Here is a 21856-nt window from a genome sequence, read left to right on the forward strand (position 1 = left end):
GTTATGGTTACAGTTTTATGGGTTTACCTGGACACTGTCCATAGACTAAACAGTTACAGGACCTGGCAAGCCAGGGTCAGCTGGTTATAAACTTGAAAAAAAAATATCCTGAAGAAAACCCACACAGAACAAACAAAACCACCAACTCTGACCTGGTCTCATGTTCAGGCTTTTTACCCAAATCTCAGGTCAGGCTATTTAAATACGCAAGGTGGATTTACATGATGTCAGCCTGAGGTTACACTTCTGGCTGCTTTTAAATATTCAGCTTTATTTAAACAAGCCCTAAAAGTGAGCAGACAGTCTGAGATACTCATGCATTCTCTTCATCTCTTTCTTTCCCCTTCTCTCCAGGAGGAGAAGGGGGTGGTTGATCCTGAGGGGAACCAGAGGGAAGGCTAGCACAGCATCAATTACAGCACAGATGTACATGAAAGTGATCTAGGGTATCTCTGTAGGAAAGGAAAAAGGAGGCATGGGGTTTACCCTGCAGCCAGCGGCAGATACAGTGACCATGGAGGCATCCTCTGCAGGCTCATTCCATTGTACAAACTGATCAGAGGGCAGGGGGAGAAGAAAGTTCAGCACAGAGCAAAGTGAAAGTTCCTACTTGTGAGAGACCATGTCAGGTGACAGGAGAAAATAATTCCCTATGTTCGGAGAACTGTGTCTGGTGCCCCATTATTCCCACCTTCTCCTGATTTTCTTAAAAATTCGGGGACAGATTCAGCTCTTGGTTATACCATTGTAACTTTAGTGGAGTTGATTTACGCTGGTGAAATTCAGGTTGGTCTCCTGTGAGCTACAGCAGTATAGTCTAGGGATAGCCAGGATTTGACAGGTTTTACTATGATCCTAAACATTCTCTTATGGGAAATTTTTGTGACTGATATGCCAGTGCACAGTAGTTTGTTTGCTCTAACCCTTTACACATGTAGTTATTCTGTAAAAGGTGGGAAAGAAATTCCTTCTTGGCCCCTGCAGGCAGTGCATGCGAGGCCTGAAACATGACATTTGAGTTACTCTTACAAAAATTTTGCGCAGCAAAAGATACTATGGTCACTAAAATGAGTAATTACTTGTTAATCTCCAGCTGTAGCATTTATCGGATCTCCTGTGGCTGTGAATTCCAGAGGTTGACCATGACGCATTCTGCAGTGCTCCTTTTGATATTTATAATGTGTATTATTTTTCCAAAAGACCAGATATAAAAATATAAAACTTTTTAATAAAAACTCTCATTATCATTTTTAAATTTATAGCTATTAAATTACAGTGAAGTCCAATTTGAGGCAAATTCCAGATAACTAAATCTATAAGGTGATAGAGACCACTGCATTGGGACTTAGTGCTGTTGTAAACGCCTTACAAACTACCAACTGTACTAACTCATCAGCTTTCAATCCATCATCACCTGCTTTCCAGAATAGCACTTCTCTGCCATTAGGGACAAATTCTGCTCTCTCTTCCACTGTGGAAGTGCTAGGGGAGGGCAGAATTTTGTATGCTGCTTGTGCAGCTGCCCTTCAGCTGTGGGGCCAAAAGGGTGAGGGCTGGGTTGGAGCAAAGCAGAGTATTCACTGCTTTGCAGATTCTCCAAACCATTCCCCCATGATGAAGGCGGTACCTTTAGGTTGGCAGACCTGTTAGAAAGTTTCTTCTCCAGCTCTGTGATTTGGGGGAGCTAGGGATTCCTTCTCCATCTTCCTTTGGAATTCCTCAGAACCCATGTGAATTAGTTGCCCTGAGAACTAAGAAGAGGATTTGCCCTTATAATACACTTGTCAAGAGTTTACTATGACATACTGAAGATAGAAAACAGTAATTATTGGGAACAGGATTAAAACCACAGGATCTTTGTTTTTCAAAGCCTGTACCCTTTTGCAAACTTCCATAAGGATCTCAGCTTGGAAGTGCCGGAGGTAAAATGGCCTTGGTGGAGGAGAGAGCTTGCTTTGGAGTAGTACTGCTTTTTCAGTCATACAGGTGTCTGTATGAAAGGGGTTGTATAGGGCTTGCTGCAACACCAATTCTGAAGCTTTACTGGTTCTTGTAGGGCCATTAAAAGTTGAGAAATGGGATACTTTGTCAGGTAGTTGTATCCACATAGAAAGCTGGACTTCTTTTGGTATCTTTCTTGCTGAGTTTATTGTAGGTGTTTTCAGGTCCGTAATGAACATTTAACATGATGGGTCCAGTTTTATTATTACTACTACTGTGATTTAGGTGATGGTCACTGTGGTGGTGTCTGGGTGTAATAATGTTCAGACACAAGCACTGTGATTAAAATGGACAAGCCCCACAGTTAGATATTGTATCTAGTATAATTGGGTTCCCCATATATTTGAATAATTATTTATTTCTTGGTACTACAACAGATCCTAGCCAAGATCAGGACCTGATTGTACAGGGTGTTGTGAAAATGCACTACATCAAATAAATGATTGTCTTATCTGGGTTGTGGATTCTAACACATCAAAATGTACCTGATAGGTTTTGCATTGGACTGTATTATCATCATTTTGATGGACAGCTTGTTGCTCACTTGGGGAGTGCGTTGGTCCTAGAATCACTCTCAAAAGAGTCACCATTTCCTAAAATGATTGAGGTCACAAAGTTGAAACAAGCAACTGTAGATAGTGTTGTTTGAGAAGGAAAGAGAGTGAGATCAACAGTGACAACCCAGAGAGGTGGGACTTGCTTGTGAAAACTTTGAGGATATCAAATATTGGTTGAAATGAGTAAATGTCCATTATTTCAACACAGATCTAGGGCTTTGGACATTTTTGCCATAACTACTCTGCACTTCCCCTCTAACATTTGTTGTGACAACCCTACAGCCATAAATTAATCCTCGACACCGAGGGGGTCTGGCGTGTTGTGCCATTTGCAGCTTATGGCTCAACCTGGGAGAAAAAGCTCAGCCTTTGATACATTGGTGGAAGGAGCTGGGGTTCCAGATGTTATAATTTTAAAAATCCATTGTGTTGGATTAATTTCCCAGGAATGCCTGAACTGGATGAGTACACGATGGAGAGAGTCATGGAGGAATTTGAACAGCGATGCTATGACAGTATGAATCATGCTATTGAGACTGAAGAAGGGCTTGGGATCGAGTATGATGAGGACGTTGTCTGCGACGTTTGCCAGTCCCCAGATGGAGAGGATGGCAATGAAATGGTGTTCTGTGACAAATGCAATATTTGTGTACACCAGGTATGGCATCCAGACGTAGAGGTGGGAGTGGCCTTTTGGGCAGCTTATGTGCTGGGGCTAGAGGCGGGCGATGGGTGGTTACAGAAATATCTCAGAACTACTACTGTTAAAGATAACAGGCCAGATTCCTCTCTAGTGTAACTCACTGATTTTAACTGAGTTACACCAGTAGTGAAATTGGCCCACGGGACAAACTCACAAGTGATGTAAATGTAGGTTGTACATTAGTAAATACGTACATTTACGGCGTTACATGCTGAGAGGGCAAAAGGTGGGAGTGTAGCAGGAAAAGCAACCAATTGGAGGATGTAAGAAGATATAAGATTAAAATGGGGGTGGTATTGCTTTATCTAAAGGCATCTTGTACCCTCTTGCTGGTTGCTTTTGTTGCTATAATCATGCCCTTTTTGCCACTAAGTTTGTACATTACACTAGTTTACACTGACACTCCCATCTGCATTCCCAATGAATTTGGCCCAGTTGGTTTTGTTCTTCAGATATGTCTGCAATTTTTTGGTTTGATCCCTCACTTTCCACACACAAGCCATGTGATGCACTGAAGTCCTCTTTTTTGGCAATATATTTGCAGTATCAATAAATTTGATTGAAGAGGAAGTCTGAAAAACGATGACCTCCATCCAGCTAGTAGGAAACCAGGAAGGATTTATATCGTAGTTTAAACTTTATTTATGTCATCAGGCTTGTTGTTAACAGTTGGTTTTGTTCCATGTTGGGGTGACACTGAATGAGGCAGACCAGGAATTTGAACCTGCATCTCTCACATGCTAGAGGAGTGCCTGAACAACTAGGTTATTCTGAGGACAAGACAGCACAACATGTCTTTCTGTGGCAATTAAACAAGCCTTTCTTTGCATGGAAGAAGGAACAGATATGTTTGTAACACATCTGCTTCCTCGACTGCTCCATTGTGAAAGAGACCTTGCTATGGGTCTTCTATCTCTCCATCCCTTAAAATGTTCGCTTTGTCATTAAGCGGTGGGGCAGCTGCGATGTTTGATAAGCAAGGAACGTTTAATTTTCTTGCTCCTCAGGCTAAAGTTACGTAAATGTATTTGCATGTATGGTGGTGAAATGTATCTTTGAGCGTGGCGCTGTGCAAACATTGCGTATCTTGTAAAGTGGTCTAAGAGTTTAAAATTGGCACATTGATAAATCTGTAGCCATTCTGTCTTGAACTATGATCACATCAAATCTTAGAAGCTAGAAAGGGTCAGAACTGGCAATAGTTCGGTTGGAGGTCTCCATAGACACTCCAGTCTACAACAGGACATGATGTTAATCATTCAGTAGATGTCACTTTACCCTATGAGTAAGAATTGAACTATACCTTGGGGGCATCTTTAATGTCATCATCTCATTTTTCAGGTGAAATGCAAAACCAATGTCCTATCACTTGTGGTCTTTAAAGATCTCATGGGACTTCATAGCTCCAGTGTCCTGGCTAACGTCCAGCTCAGATATCTAACCACTCACACAGCTATCTAAATTTCCCGTTCTGTTTAATTTGATTAATATATTCTTCTTCACTTCCTGTCCTAAACTGTTTTGGAGTGATGTTTTGCATTGTTAAACAGCTGGAGTTAGCTCCCTTTCAGTGGTGGGAAAAGTATCTGTGTATAATGTGTATATGGAGTTGCTACATTTGTAAAAGCACCTTGCCATCCTTCAGAACAAAATTGGCTACATAAATGTAAGCTAATATTATTATATAGCATGCAGTCCCATAAAGGGCTTTGAGGTTAGCAAAAGGCTAAATGTAAATCAGTTAATACTAACAGGAACATGCTGTTGTTGTTTCCTTTTCTTCCCCTCCTTTATAAACATGAGTACAGGCATGTTACGGAATTTTAAAGGTGCCAGAAGGCAGTTGGCTATGCCGGACCTGTGCGCTTGGTGTTCAGCCAAAGTGTTTATTGTGTCCCAAGAAAGGTGGAGCTATGAAGCCTACTCGTAGTGGGACGAAGTGGGTCCATGTGAGCTGTGCTCTGTGGATTCCAGAGGTAGGTGTCAATCCAACTGATGTACCTGTGTTCAGATTCAGAGCAATCTTGGCAAAGGACAAATCTGCTCATAGCAACATACAATCTGATGTCTGTTGCTATAATGAATGTAACATCCATGCAGCATTTGTTGTTAGGGAGTAGAAAAAAATAAAAGATAAAAACAGGGAAACATTAATTTTCAATTAAACATAGAGGACATAGAGTCTGGCAGGATAATACACGATCTATAAGAAAAAGGTAATTACATTAGCTCAGTGAACTACAATACAAATGGCTCATAGGCCTAAAAAAAGGACAACTGCTGGGAAAGCTAATTTCGTAAGAGCACAAAGTAAGCACTGTTTGTATTTGTAGATGGAAACTCAAAACCTGGGTAAGCAAGTATTTGGATTAACAGTGGTAATTCTTGAAAGTTCTGGCATTCAAAATATTCATCCTTTAAAATCACTTAAATTGATGGGGTTTGCATCAAAGCTGTTTCATTTTTATTGGGGAAAAAGTGGTTTTGAAACTGGATTTTTCTCTCTTTGTAAACTGAAAAACCTGGTACATATTAATTTGGCATGTTACCAAGCAATGAAACAGATTCCTAATGGAGAGTTGTGCTTTTATTTTTGCTTGGGGTGGGACCTACAAAGGGACTTAAGCATTGCAATGATATTATGTGCCTAGAAACTTCTGGAACAACACTGTGATCCACAAAGCCTGACCATAGGTACCTAGTCTCCCTGTACAATGAATGAGGATCCACAGAAGCCAACATGCTAGGTGGGGACACACCTAAGCTAGCTAGTGGGAGATGCTGATCAGAGGAGTGTATGCTAAGCATGCTTACTGGATTGGGCCCTACATGCAAATTCTGTCTTCCCCTGGTTTGTGGATCATTCTGCGGCTTTGGCGTGAGATAGGCATCCAGACGCCTAAAGCAAGGCAGCACTGCGCATGCTCAGAGGCAGAAATACAGGTGCCTAGGGAACTCTTACCCTGAAAAACTTGGGTGCTGAGTGAGTTTAGGTGCTGCATGGTTCAGTGGCAGTTCTGTGGATTGCAGTGGAGCCAAAGCTGGGACTTAGGTGCCTAAGTCTGGGGTTTAGGCACCTAAATACTTTCATGGTTCCCACCCCTTCTGCTTATCTTTCACTGTATATTTTTCACTCTGATGCTTAGGTGAGTATTGGCAGCCCAGAAAAGATGGAGCCCATAACCAAGGTCTCTCACATTCCCAGCAGTAGATGGGCATTAGTGTGCAGCCTTTGCAATGAGAAGATTGGGGCATCCATACAGGTAATAAACTAACGTGAGTGTGTTTGTTATAGATGTAAATGTGCATTCTATAGAACCTCCCTGATTCCCTGCCCAGTTTGCACAGAAAAATGTTGGTCTCTTCCAACATCTCAGTAGAGTTTTAATAGCAGGTAATGTAGGGAGGTTATAGTTTAAGGATTCCTAACTTTTACAAAATGTACTTAGGTGTGTTTATCAGAACACCGAAATATAAATAATGAAATTTGAATGAACATACTTGTTCAACGAACAAAATACATTTTGTGGTGCATTCTCCTTGCTTTTTAAGTAGCACTTGTTCATTTGCTCGTTAATTTGTAAAAGTGTGTAATTTTCTGTGGCCAAAATATTTAAACTTGGATGCCAAAAACTGTGTGCTAAAATTTACCTGCACGTATGTTCAAGTTAGACTCCCAATTCCCCTTGAAAATCTTCCCTCTGATGAGCAGCTTGATTTTCAGAGATGGTGAAGACTTGCAGCCAACACTGAAGTCAATTGGAATGAGAATGCTCAGCACCCTTCATGATAAGGCTGTGAATCAGGTGACTAAATATGGATTTAGGCACCTAACTTTAGATAGCGCCCAACTGTAAAGATTTTGGCCTATGGGTCTACCAGGGATGAAAGTGAACTGGTAATGTCTGCAGTTGTGGGTAAGAAAGGAGTTATACTATCATAGTCTTTTTTTATTTGATAAATAATCAGGTGTTCTCATTCGTTGGTCTTTTTAGTTCAGTTATGAGAATCTCTGCCATTGAGCTCCAGAGTACGTAGGAAATGAACAGTTTGCATGCTTAGAATCTGCTACAAATGAGCCACAAGCAGAGGAAATACAAGGCCCTTCTTCAGCTGGTGATAAAAAGCCACAAATTTGGCAGATTTAGGGGGTGGCTGGCTTTGCAGATATTTTGTATTCTCTAGAATCAAAGCTTCTGGCCCTGATTTTCCCATTGCCTTGCACCTTACAGAATCGTTTACACATCTGTAAGGTAGCTGTAAAACACTAACATTTTGATGTTTATTCTCACTTAGCACAGGTGTAAATGACTGCACAAGGTGCAAGGCAATGGGAGAATCAGGCCCAGCGTGTTCAAGGAAATAACTATCTCCATGTACAGTAAAGAATTAATCTTTGGCTGTGTATCCAGCACTAAAGCAAGAACACCAATATCCTGCTTCCTATCACCAATTCGCATTCTTGGCAAAATTCCAATATGGGTCATATACTTCCTAATGAATTTATCTCTCAAATTTCAATGGGATGTGGATTTTTCACTTATTGTAAAATGTTCTGTGGTATTGCAGTATGGTGTTAAACACTATTGATCTGCCCCAGAGTTACCTGCATTTCAGAAGTGAGTGAAGAGGTTCCTTGTATACATCAGCTTGTGAAATTTATAAAGCACTTTGGGATCTTTCAGGGTACAAGACAGTATATAGATGTTATGTAAAGGGGTGTTAACTCTGATAGCAGTTTTACAATATGTAGAGATCTACAGTACATATTGCTTAGATCTGAATCTTAGTTAGAATCATAGAATCATAGAATATCAGGGTTGGAAGGGACCTCAGGAGGTCATCTAGTCCAACCCCCTGCTCAAAGCAGGACCAATCCCCAATTAAATCAAATCAGTTCTATTGGTATCGCTGTGAGAAAGACCACAGGTATGTTTGAATGCATTTTAGAGCATGTGGTGTCCTGCCTTTGCTGGGGAAAGTAAGGCTAGATGACCTAATTGTAGGCAGAGTTGTGCTATCTAATAAAAAAAAACAAAGTATGTAGTAAAGCACTTGGAAGATGAAAAGTAGAGCTCCGAGTTCTGAGTTTAGATCACTGGATCATGCCACTCTCTCCTGTGTTCCTCTGTCGCTGAGGCACTGATGGTGTTTTCTGGGAAAAGTTATAAAATAGCAGTTCAGCAGACATTCCAGTGAAACCTTTCAATCTGTTTGTCAGCAGCCTTGTTTGCTGTTCTCACTTCAATTAAGGTCTGAAATAATATACATATCAAGAAAAGAAAATTAATCTGTCCACTGCATTTTAATAAATAAAACAGTCCTGTCCTCTGTCTCTTGGAAACTTACATAATGGAGAGATCAAACTATTTTGTCCCCCAATACTTGTTTGAGGTAACTCTGTAGCAGTTTCATACTGAATACAGATTTTTTTTGGTGTGGTTTCTCTACATTCTTGCTCTGAAAACCTCTGTCTTCTGGAATAACAGAATGGGATCATACGTATGCTGTACAGCTGCCACTTTAGACAGTTACACATTTAAAAAAATCATTTGGAGAAATACTCTTGGTTCCAGTTTTTTGTGACATCACCAAAGAGTATTAGTGGGGCTTTGTGATACAAGAAACATGAATGCGAGAGTATTCTCATGGCCTATAAATACTTCAAATTTGTGCTGTGAAGCTTTTAGATAGCAGGAAAAAAACAGAATTTACGAAGTGTGTAATAAAAAAGGTAATAATCAACTGAATGAGTGGAGGGAGAAGAGGCAGTTGCTCCAGATATGTTTTATATTATGAGATGTTCACACTAATTTAAAAAGCGAGATGCTTGATGTGTGCATAGGGATGGGCAGAAAGCAGCTGCTGCAAGCTGGGAAAAGCAAGACTGCATTTTCTTCCCAGTTCAGAATTCCTTCAGATGAGACAAGCTTTCCTCTCCACTCAACAGAACTTTACTTTTGATACAAGCAAATTATTAAGAGCTCCTAGTAGCATGGAACTTGCTGCAAAAAGCACTTCTTTTGTGTTGTTTAATATCCAGCTGTGCTGCTGTTGCCCTGTTTGTCCACAAAGCATTTATTTGGAGGAGGAGAAAGGGCAAAGAGGGTTTCACTATTTTTCGTATCCTTTCCAAGTATTGATTTTATTAAAGAACATTTATCTGAAACCTTTGCAGTTTAAACTCTGTAGTATACATTTAGCTGACATCTGGTTGCTGAGTCAACCTGAGCTGGAAAACCCAGAGGAGACAGATACTTGGCTTTGTTACAAAGCACTGTATAAATATCCTGCCGCAGTGCATTTCTCTTTAAGGTTATATCACTTGGGTTAAGTATAGTTTAGTCCTGTCATAGTTTGTCTGTGACAGTCCTTTCCACTTTTATTTCTCTATGTTGGGAACAAGGGTCCAAGTCAAGGGGGGATTTTAAAAAAGAATATTTTTCAATTTATGGCTGGTTATGGCTATTAAACACTTTGCAAAAGAAAGTTAGCTACAGTTAAAATCAAGTGCTAAAGCAGTTTAGCTCCATGATGGCTAGATGGGAGATAGGGGAGAGCTTGGGAGATGACAAAAGAAGCAAATTGTAGTTTTTTCTCATGTGACGTAGAAGAGCACTAAGTGACTGAAGTAGTGAATGTCACTGATTTAATACGTGACATTCTAAATTGATGATAAAAGAAAAAAAATCCCACCGGGCCCTTGCTTTTTAAGTAGCACTTGTTCATTTGTTCATTAGTTTGCAAAAGTGGCCAGTTCCAGGTGCTGTGAGAGATGTTAATTAAAGTATCAGACTGGCTGGGAGCCACAGGGTATTTTCCTCTCTGGAGTGCTAGCACACCCAAAGGGGATCATTTTGCCTGTCATGATATTGCTTTAAGTGACTAGCTCCAGTGGTACCATGAGAAACCTCCTTTTGTGGAGTTGCTTATATTGAATAGTATGATAAGCCCAGGGGAAGTTAATCACTCATGTCTGCGAGACCACTACATTGTTGCTTGAATTGACAGCATTAAATTGCAAACCTAGTAGTGAGAAAGTACTTGGCTTAGATGCAAAACCCAGTACTGTGGTGTATTGTACCGCAGTTGTGCTGGTGTAAGCATTGATCTCAAAGGAGCCGTGGCTGTGCATAGTATGTGACTTTTTATTTAAAACATGTTTATTTTTTCTGCAGTGCTCGGTGAAAAACTGCCGAACAGCTTTTCATGTCACATGCGCATTTGACCGTGGCTTGGAGATGAAGACCATCCTGGCGGAGAACGATGAGGTCAAGTTCAAGTCATACTGCCCCAAGCACAGCTCCACCAAGAAACTGGATGATGAAAACCTCAGTGAAAACACCAGCCATGAGAATGGGACACAGGACAGCTCCCCTTGTGCCCGTATAGAGTCCTTTCACAGCCTTGATCAAAACCAGGAGGAGGCCCACAGGGTCAGTGTCCGCAAGCAGAAGCTCCAGCAGCTGGAGGATGAGTTCTACACATTTGTCAATGTCTTGGAAGTGGCCAAGGCCCTGCGGCTGCCTGAAGAGCTGGTGGAGTTCCTGTACCAGTACTGGAAGCTTAAGAGGAAAAGCAATTTCAATAAGCCCTTGATAACCCCAAAGAAAGACGAAGAGGACAATCTGGCCAAGCGGGAGCAGGATGTTTTGTTCAGGAGACTGCAGCTCTTCACGCACCTCCGGCAGGATTTGGAGAGGGTAAACCAATGCAAGCTTATGCTTGTGGGGAGAAGGTGCTGTGTTTGGTTAGCTGAGTTCACAACCTAAATCAGTGATGATATATTCCCTTGATTATTGCCAATGGATGTGGGCAACCAAATTTTGTTCCAACCCAGTGCTCTGAAGATTGCATTGAATTTGTATAGAGCACAACAAGTTACAGCTATCATCTTTTGAATAGAGCGTGTCAGCCTGCAGAGGTGACAGGTCCTGGCAGTTAGTGCCCAGACTCAATCTGAACAGTGTCGGATATGTTAGACTGGATGACCCTTGTGGTCCCTTCTAACCCTAAGATTATATGTCTGCAATGTAGCTGGGAGTGAGCCTCACAGCACAAGTAGATAGACTCACATTAGCTCAGCTTGAGCTAGCATGCTAAAAAATAGCATGGATGTTGTGGCTTGGGTGGCAGCTCAGGCTTTCAAGCCCACCTGACTCTCTGGGTCTAAGCTCGGGTGGCTAGCCCGAGTCTCCACTAGTGCCACAACATCCACACTGCTCTTTTTAGTACACTACCTTACAAGTCTATCTACCTGGGCTGGGAGACTTGCTCCCAGCTGCTGTGTAGGTGTACGCTTTGTGGACTTCACTTCAGTATTGGTGACGTCGTGGGCTGTACTGCAGCCACTTCTGGGTAATATATTTTCACTATCACAAGCAGTTAGCTTGTGATACTTTCTCCTGGTGGTACCTGCTGCTGATGCACATTTTTCAAACAAATGAAAAACCAAATCAGTCTTTCCTTGTGTCTTTGATGTGGAGCTGGCTCGTTTTTACTTTGCTAACAGAACAGTGTGAGGTCAGCATTTCACCAGAAATATGTGCATAATATTTTGAGTAGACAGTGGCATACCATTGGGTTGGGTTTTGAATGTTAAAAAGTGTAATGGAATGGTATCAGCTTGGTCTTTTATCCTTAGTACATCTGCCTTAACAAGGATGTGAAATTGAACCTTTGCTCTTAGATTAACTGGCAAAGAGAGAGAGAGCTTTTTTTTAAAAAAAAAAAAAAAAAAAAACCAGAAGGGACCATTACAGGCCATACAATCTGACCCAGCAGATCCTTTACCAAGTCCAAAAAGCTTGTGGTTGAACTAGAGCATACATTTTAGAAAGACATCCAGTCTTGATTTAAAGAGTTCAGGTGATGGAATCTACCCCAACCATTCATAAAACCGTTCCAAGGCTAATTACTCTTATTAGTAAACATTTATACCTGATTTCAGTTTGAATTTTTGTAGCTTCAATTTCAAGTCAGTGTCTCTTATGCATTTTGTAGTATCAGAATTCTTCTGTCTCCATAGGCACTTACAGGTGTTCAAGTCTCCTCTTAACCTTCTCTTTGAAGAGCTAAATAAGTTGAACTCCTTAAGTCTGTGTGTTCTCCAGCCGTCACAAGTTATTCTTGTGCAATATTCTGCACCCGCTCCAATTTTACAACATTCTTTTAAAAGTCTGGACACATTATTCCAGCAATGGTCATGCAAGTAATAACGCCTCTCTCCTCCAACTTGACATTTCTGTTTATATATCCAAAGGTTACATTAGCCCTTTTAACCACAGCTTGGATTGGTAGCTCATGTTCAGTTGATTATCTTCTAGTCTGACTCCGAAGTCCTTTTCAGAATTGGCACTTTCAAGGATACAGTCTCTCATCGTGTACATGTGACCTATGTTCTTTGTTCCTAGATGTGTGACCTTGCTTGTTTGCACCCAGCTTACCAAGCAATCTAGCTCTGCATAGGTGACTTGTCTTCATCATTATTTACAACTCTGCCAGTCTCTCTGTCACCTGCAAATGGGGCTCAATACAGGGGTAACTGGATGAAATTCGGTGGCCTTTGTTGTATGGGAGGGCAAACTAGATCTAATAATGATCCTTTCTGGTCTTAAAATCTATTAACATGATTTTAAATTTTCTTGGAGATCATTGATAAGTATGATTAGCACTGTGCTGAGAACCTATCCCTGTAGAATCCTACTAGAAACAACTACTCATGGATGATTCCCCATTAACAATTATGTTTTGAGCTCGGTTAGCCAGTTTTTAATTTATTTAACATGCCATATTGAGTTTGTACAGTGTTAACCTTTTAGTCAGCATGTCATGCTGTCGCGAGTCAAAAGCCGCAGAGAAATCCATATATACTTCATCCACTAAATTTGTAATCTCAGAGAAGTTTTGAGTTTCACAGAAAGATAACTCAACTGTGATGCTAGGGCATATAGCTCTGCAACCTGCTGGGACCTGACTACAAGTGTTGGGCCCAGCTTGGGTGGGATAGGAAAATAACCAGCCCCTCTTGGGCGCAGGTTGTGTTGATTTGCCTCACGTCTACCTTCCTGTGGCAGTAGCATACCTGTGAAGAATACAGTGCCAAGGAAAAACCTGGCACTGACATTGGCACCAAAACTGACCTGCTTTAATATGGAAGCTGGTACTACCATCTCAGAAGTTGAGCACTGAAAGGGAATGCTCTGAGCACTCAGGCAGAAGCTCAAGAAGAAGCTTAGGACAAACAGAGCAGACTCTTCAGTGACAGTCTTTGAAGTCCTCACAGCATCAAGGATGAAGGGAACGAACAGACTGTGATGCAAAAGATTTTGCCAGCACTAACATTGACCCCGAACTTGAGGGGATGAAGCTCAGGCAGAACCAGGTCCATGCCGAGATATACACCAGCACCAACACAGACTCTGATACGAAAGCACGTTACATGCTGGTGCTGCCCCTACAGGAAGTCTACTCCTCTTCACCATCACTGGAGCATACATTCTCCCTGTCACTGAGCAGAGAACCTTCTTCCCCTCTAAGGTCTGCAGTTGATACTGCTGAGACACCTATGGGCTAATCCTACAGGCCTCAGCTCGTTCAGACTCCCTTTCAAAGATTTCCTTTTGAACCACTGTCTGAGTGCTCAATATGCTACCTTACTATCAGTCGGTCCTGTGGCCATTATATCAGCATAGAGAGTCAGTGAATTCCAAACTCTTGTGCTTTGGTCATCTTATACTTCCTTTCAAAGGGACAAAGTGGTGATGAAACCACATCTCAATTTCATCCCTCAGGTGATCTTGGATTTATTCAGACGGAATTCCAACACCTTACCAATTGTCTTCTCAAAACTGCACTCAACAATGAGAAAAGCAACGAGATGTCTCCAAAGCCTTGCTGTTAGCTCAACAAGACAAAGCCTTTTAGATTGTCTCCCCATCTCATTGTGGCAATATCTGGCTCAAGCCATCTCATCACAGAGACTCACTAAGTGGATCACACAGTGCATTTCTACCTGCTGTCAGATGGCTGGTTAACGTCTCTCTCTGAAAGTCTGTTCCAATCTCAGATCTGTTAGGCAGCTGTGTAGAGTGATCTACTGTCTTGTAAAACATTGCACTTGACATGGCAGCCAAATCAGTTGCCAAGATCAGGAGAGCAGTACTACAGTCTCTGTTTGATTGACTGCAGCTGAAGTTCCTCACTCACACCATCCTTGGAGGATACTGCTTGCCAGTTATCTATCGTGGGATCCACACTGACTACAACAGCTCAAAGAACAATAGCTATTTACTCTACAGTAATTGTGGTTCTTTGAGCTGTTGTAGTCAGTGTGTATCCTATACTCTGTCCTCCATCCTCATTTTTCTGAGTCCCCAGCTATTACAGGCTTTTAATTGTAAGGGAAATGAGGGAGGGTCATGGGCAACCCCATTCTATGTTCTTGCATGGACAAACACACAAGGAAGTACAGAGCGCATGCACAGCCCTGATGGACACTGCTAGTGGGGAAAAAAATCCACTCTCACATGCATGAAGTACATGTGCTCTTATAGTGGGATCCACACTGACCATAACATCTTGAAGAATTAGTTACTGTAGGGTAAGTGACTGTTCTATACAGAGCCTAGCAAACAATTAATAATTTGGTCTCACTTCCAGTTCTTTCAACAGTCATGCTATGTCTGTCGTACAGTGGCATACATAGGAGCCCTACTGCATGTATTAATTGACCCAAATGAGACTAAAATGGAAGGTTCATGAAGGACATTCTTACAACAACCCAAATTTTGATCCTATACGCTATTAAACATAACTAAAAAGGGTGTGTGTGTGTGTGTGTGTGTGTGTGTGTGTTTAAAAATATGTATGTATGTATCCAATAGCAGAGAGATGTGGGTATGGTCCTCAAAGATCCCTCCTTATTTCTCCTTTTACTTCCACCTCCAACTTCAAAGACCTCATGTTGTGGCTACCTTCTCTCTATGCAGCCAGGGTTCAGTGATTGTCTGAGCATCAGATATGGCTGAGGAGTGATACATTTGCTCCTTAGCTAACAAGCTGTAGAGGCAGAGACAAACTGGGTTCTGTATTCTGTACCAGCCTGGTACAGTTTATAGTTTTACTATCATGAAGCTCAGTGACATTATTTGCATTTTCTAGGTTCGGAATCTGACTTACATGGTGACCCGAAGGGAGAAGATTAAGAGATCTATTTGCAAAGTCCAGGAACAGATATTCAATCTCTACACAAAACTTATGGATCAAGAAAGAGTTTCAGGTATGTTTCACAGACTTCATTATCACATCCAAGCAGAGGAACAAAATGGTTTGGTTAAGGTCTATTTACTGTTTTGAAGCTCACCCTTATATTCTTGTTTAGTTCACTTTGCACCGGGAAGTTGGAGGAAAAACCCCCTAATGAACCAAGGGCCAGTATATTCTAAATTTTCAGCTACAACATATTAAGGACAGTCACATGAGAAGCCATAGAAATAGATAAGTAAGTGGGCCTGAATTAACTAGCCATCCCTATGGAACTGAGTGTACCAAGGAATTGGAAATGGGATGAAGAGACTTCTGTTTTAGCTCACTGCTTCAAAACCTTCCTAAATTGCTATAACCAATTTTTTTCCACTATTGGTAGTTGTTAGTGGGCAGGGACTGTCACCTATTATGTGTTTGTTTAGCACCCAGCACAATGGGGCCCAACCTGGTTGTGGCGTTTAGGAGCTGCTGCCTTATAAACATTTAATAGTAGTAATAGCTGTTTGGTGATCTCAGTTTCATAGTGGATGGGTGTCCCCAGAGCTGACATGCATCTAGGCACCCTTATCAGAAAGGCCCAGCACTGAATGGGCATGAAGAAAGAACTCCCCTTGTTCCTAGAGGTGTTCTTTTCAGGTCGTGGTAGCAGCCCATCAGCTTGGGTGTGTGCGGAACCTTTATGCTGTTATAGTTCATGCTGAAATCACACTTCTCTGAAAATGTTGGACCCATTATAGCAACAAATAAGATATAAGATCACTGTAACTTGGATCTATGTTTATGTCTGTTTGTTTTCTTCGTACTTTTGACAGCACTTTCTGTGGAGTCAGCTTCACTTCCCCCCCACTCTATTTATAGGTTTAGTATTTTCTCATGTTGTTTATATTAGTCTCAAACAACAGGGGAGAGAAAACATTTTTAAAAACAAAAGGAAAGTGTGTGGATAAAACCACAGATTTTGGCAATATGGACCCAGCAGCAGGTGTAGTCAGTTTTTTTTTTTAAATGGATTAAACTTCAGGTTGACAGAATCCCTTTAAAGAGGTTATAAAGGAAATGAGTTACTGGTAAAAATCACCTCTTTAACAGATTTTCATTTGATTTAATGTTGGTTTTCCTTGGCTAGTATGGATTATTTTCTGCATTTCCAAGTTTAGATTAAGAAAAGACAATGATAGCTCTGCTTGTCATGGTGTTTTCTGAATGTATTTGTATTCATTCTTCAACCAAAAAAAGTTGCATAAGTAAGAGAAAAATCACATCCCTGTTCATTTGCCTGTCAAATGTTTCATTTTCTGTCCTTCCCGGATTAAACCCTTTCGAAAACACCATCAAGATGAACTCATCTTTTGGACCCCAGCTGGAAGCATTGTGAACCTATTAAAATCAGTTGGAAATGGAAAGGTCTACATTTCAGCACATGCTGTTTAAGACCAAGCATGTTGCTGTGATCTGTCAAACGAAAGGCACGTTTCTACTACTCCAAAAGTGACTCAGTGATATTCAGTTCAGTTTTTGACTAACAGTCCTTCTGAATGAGTCTGCGAGACAGTGGGTTTAAAGGCATGAATTCTGATGCAGCAGCAAACTGATGTTAAAAAATCATTTCCACCCATTTACTGCTCACTGAAAATAGTTGCTTCTCCAGCAGGAAAATGCTACATTGAAAAGGTTAACTAGATTATCATTAAGGATTTAATAATTAGTCAGCTGCACAATCAGCTAGTCGAATCATGCATGATGACATATGTGGTAGTTTGTCTATTTAAGTGAAGATGTTTTTTTTCAAAGAGTTTAATCAAGATTGGATGTTTGTCTAGAAGATGTGTTCTAGTGCAAACACAGCTATTGGACTTGAAACAGTAATACAGGGAAGTCCTAGGGCCTGTGTTATGCAGGAGATCAGACTAGGCAAACACAATGGCCCCTTCTGGCCTTAAAATCTGAGCTACAGGTTAGCTATAGTATCTATAGCGCTATGGAAATTGCATCTAAATATAATTAGACCTACAGTAAGTAGGAGAGTTACGGAAGGCTGATCACTGTCAGATGTTGGACGTTATGAAAGCCATTAAATGCTGGTCATGCTCCAGCATAATTAAAACAAGTTGGAGGCAGGAAAGAAAAATTCAAGAGAGGAATTTTAGGAGTTGCTATATCGGGAAAGTGATTTGCTTTGGCTGAACTGTGAAGTAATTTCTCTGTGTTGCTTTTAGGTGTGCCTTCCTCCTCCTCAGTAGAAAACGTGGTGTTGTTCAACAGTCCACCTTTGGGTCCTGATGCTCCCAAGATAGAGGATTTGAAGTGGCATTCTGCTTTCTTCAGGAAGCAAATGGGCACTTCTCTGACACACAAACTGAAAAAATCACACAAGAGAGACAGAGTAAGGAACAGCTCTAGGAGTGACAGCAAATCCCTGCTCAAGCAGCCCAGCCGAAGGGAAGGTGTTGCAACTCCAGGTAGCTTTTTAAATTTTGAAAAGGCCTTTGCAGAAGCACGCATTGTATCAGCACAACAGAGAAATGGGATAGTTATGACAGACCACAGGAAAAGAAGAGACAATCATTCTCCTTATGAGGTAATCAAGGCAGAACTGAAGGAAAAGCCTTCCAAGCACAGCCACAAGCCACTGACATCCACAGAAGTGTCTCAGAGGCAATCAGAAAACAAAAGGTCTGTGAACCATCCAGGTGGTAGGTCAGCACCTGGCACACGGAGGGATATAGTGCCTAAATGCAATGGATCTCTCATCAAAATAAACTGTAACCGGCCTGTGGTTAAAGTGCCTACTACACCCACAAGCCCAGTGAAAAACTGGGGCGGATTCCGAATTCCAAAGAAGGGGGAGAGACAACACCAGGGAGAGATCCAGGAGGAGACCTGCCACCAGAACTCTAACTATCCATACTTGGGCATGGGCAGAGTTTTGCCTAAAGACAGGGCAAAGAGCAAACTAAAGACAGACAGGGAAAATGATGGATATGCTCCAGATGCTGAAATGAGTGACTCAGAAACTGAGGTGGCTGAGAAAAAATGCAGACAGCAAAGGCTTAGTCCAAACAGCACTATCACCAGGAGGACAGACATTATTAGGAGAAGTATCCTCGCTTCCTGACTGGACAGTAAGACATCTTCAGCACCATGGTCAATAGAGGCACTGCTTACACACCCACTCTGCATTATTTATTGGTGTGAGGCGGGGAGGATGGAGTTTTAGACATGGCTACAAAGAGATAAACAGTTACCCCAAGCTGTATAAACATGTTTACGTGCACTTAAGACTACGATTTTGCCCCCTGCCCCTGAGTCCTTATAATCTGTTTCTGTGAGAAGTTTGAATCTTTTTTTATTTGCAACTTTCTTGAGGAAACATGACGACATCACTATTAAAATGGAATCTTTGGCGGAACACTAAAAGAATTCATTAAACACGTGGGGGGAAGGGGAGGTTGCATCTGTCTCTCTTTAGCAAAACAGCACTGACAAGAATTTTTTCCTCTCCCCAAAAGCACAAGCTGTTAAATTAACTAGTGTATACTATATCAAATCTGGTTAGTTAACCATCCAGCATTTCTAAACCCATTACAAATGCTTACTTTCCTTGGACTGTGGCAGGTCTTTAAGCATATTTGCCTGCAGAATGTTTTTGGTATATTAGAGTTCAGTATACATGGCAGCTCTAAATCTTCCGTAACTCCAGAGAGTTTACATGTAAATACATCCAACAGGTAGTCAGTTTTAACCACAACTATTGGAGAAAAATGAAGGGGACAGGTTTGAGCTGCAGCTGCCTAGTGATACAACAGTAACAACATGAAAAGACCCAGTCTGAGCACAGAGCCATACTCCTAAGCTCTTCAGTTCTGGGGAAGGAATACATTTAGAAGATAGTTTGTCCAGTTCTGAGAAAGGGACAAATTTATGGCCTACTGCATTCTATGGAACAATCCACAGAGCAGCTTTACCATTATCCAGTCACCTGCCCTCCAGGAATACGATGACAATTCAAGTGGGTATGACTAACTTGAAGGCACTAGTCAGCAGGATTTCCCAACACCAGCCACTTACGCACTAATGGTATGTACTGGGACATCCAAGCATCTGACACTAAAGCGTTACTTAAAAAAAAAAAAAAAAAGAAATATATATATATATATTTTTAAATAGAATAAAAAGGAAAGGCAATAAATTGTGATTAGCTCTTTACATTCAGACCAAGATAAAGTGATTTCATTCTATTCTGGACTAGAATTGATGAGAGAGGGAGCTCACAGTCTGATTACATAACTTTTTTAAATAACCACGAATGGCAATAACTAGTGAGTAAGCTATCAGCAATAACATTAACAGTACATAGAGAGACTATTTTGTTTGTGCACTGAATAGAGTGCATATGTATCATAACAGTGGATGTTATAAGAGCCTGAAATCTTTGGAATGCTGCATCAACATAAGGCAGACATAAAATTGAAATTAAGTTTAAGCAGCAGTGAGTTTAGAAATATGGGCAGATGGAAGAATTCCTTTTTCTTTTCCCCCACCCACTACTATCAGTATTCAATTACGTAATACATTTTAACATTTAACCCCTCCTTATTGGGGCAGGGAAAGAATAAAGAAACAATAGAACTTTGCTGTTAACTTTGTCTTCCAGAGGATTCAGTTGACAAAATAGGCTTATTGACATTCCATCTTGCTATGCAAGTTATCAAATAATTAAAAACGTCAAACAAATGTTTAAAACTAAATTGAGACGTAACCTTTTGACACTTAATGGATAATCTTGGGAAGGGGAAATGTTTGTATTGAAACAATACTTTGTTTAAACATTGCTGCTCCTGAGAAACCAGATTCATCTCATGACTTTGCTGGTCAGATTAACTTGTTGTTGCACATAACAAAGGAGGAATGGTGGATCTGAGTCATACAGAGATTCACTCTTGATGTGACTTAAAATATTAAAGTTCTCTTTGATTAAAATTTTTTTTATTGGCTATGGGAGAAGAGGGAAGTACAGTTGATTTCACCTTTAAATTCAGCAACATTTCTAGATGAGGGCTAAGTTTATTACTGTAAGGAGGTTGTGATATAGGGAATTGTTTGTCAAGCCATAGAAGGAAAAAAAAAATTAAATTTGATTCTAAGCAAACATTTAACCTCACATCAGTTTGAAAGAGGTACCTGATTCATTTGCACTATTACGAATGCTAGCATTGTGCAGAAATAATGCCTTATATGTTTTACTCCCCACACATTTAGGTTAATAAGCTTTCTAATGTTCCACTTTATGCTGAACCAAATAAAAAAGCGCTTTTCCCAAACCCCTAATTACAAAAAAAGCTACAAGGCAAGCTAATTGCAGTATGGCCAGCTGTAAAAGTTAGTTTCATGCCAGGCTTAGCGCTCAGCAACAGAGGAGTCATAAGTATAGCAGTAACAACCCAAACCCACCCCTTGTGTTTTATTGGTATGAAACCATTCATTCATTTTTTTTAAGCTTTACCTTTCCTTGTGCAGATTGACCAAGCAATCTCTTTGATTATGATTGGTGTATTATGTCAAAATGTAGGCTAGTTAAACTTTTGTAAAGTTGCCTGGAATGCCATTTGTTAGGGTATAAACACACACAAATCTAAATGAAGGGTTTATTCGTGTCATGTGTGCAAATCTTTATTATTTTAAAAATTTGAAAAAAATTGTCATTACATTTGTAAAATCTTGTACAGAAGATTTTTCACTATGTGCCTAGCTTTGGTGTCCATTCAGCTAAAATTAAAAAAAAAAAAAGGTGCATGACGAGAAACTGATAGAATCAGAGATAAAAAGTATATGTAGAGATGACTATTTTATATTACTTGGCCCAAACCTGTATTTATTTTCCCCCTTTTCTGAAGTATTTATAAAGATCTAGTTGAAGACAGCTGTATTTTTTTGTTAAAATATTTAGTAGAATTGTGCCTTTTTGTCTGTATGTGAATAAATGCTGTACATTTTGCAATAGACTGGCAGTGTTCAATTTTAAAATCTCCACTTCTGTCCATTCTGTTCAGGTTTATATACCGTATTCATTGCCATGATATCTAAGCAAAGTTAAAATAAACATCCTGCATATATGTACATGCTTAACTTTAAGCATACAGGCTGTCTCACTGCAGTAAGCTCATGTGCTTTAAGCACATTTGTGTTTCCAGGATTGGGACCACTGGGACCAACAATTGTCATGTTTGGTGCCCAGTCATATACACACACACACATATACATATATAGAGAGCTTACAAGTAATGAAATGCTATTACATATTTCTAGAGTGATATGACTGTAATACTTA

At 40.5% G+C, this 21856-nt stretch overlaps 1 protein-coding gene across 3 annotated transcripts in view; it reads left to right on the forward strand.

Annotated features, from left to right (window-relative positions):
- Positions 1–21506, forward strand: part of JADE1 (jade family PHD finger 1) — a 59927-nt gene extending 38421 nt beyond the window's left edge. For 2 of the 3 annotated variants that reach the window (XM_074950849.1, XM_074950850.1), the window contains exons 7-12: positions 3005–3216; positions 5070–5237; positions 6408–6524; positions 10440–10964; positions 15424–15541; positions 17745–21506. In XM_074950849.1, the coding sequence (XP_074806950.1) occupies positions 3005–3216; positions 5070–5237; positions 6408–6524; positions 10440–10964; positions 15424–15541; positions 17745–18643 (2039 nt within the window). In that variant the 3' untranslated portion in view covers positions 18644–21506. The remainder of the gene's footprint in view (positions 1–3004; positions 3217–5069; positions 5238–6407; positions 6525–10439; positions 10965–15423; positions 15542–17744) is intronic. The other variant, XM_074950851.1, reaches the window with a different exon arrangement.
- The last annotated feature ends 350 nt before the right edge of the window (positions 21507–21856 follow it).

This window comes from Natator depressus, chromosome 4 (genome assembly GCF_965152275.1).
Source record: "Natator depressus isolate rNatDep1 chromosome 4, rNatDep2.hap1, whole genome shotgun sequence".
Lineage (NCBI taxonomy): Eukaryota > Metazoa > Chordata > Testudines > Cheloniidae > Natator > Natator depressus.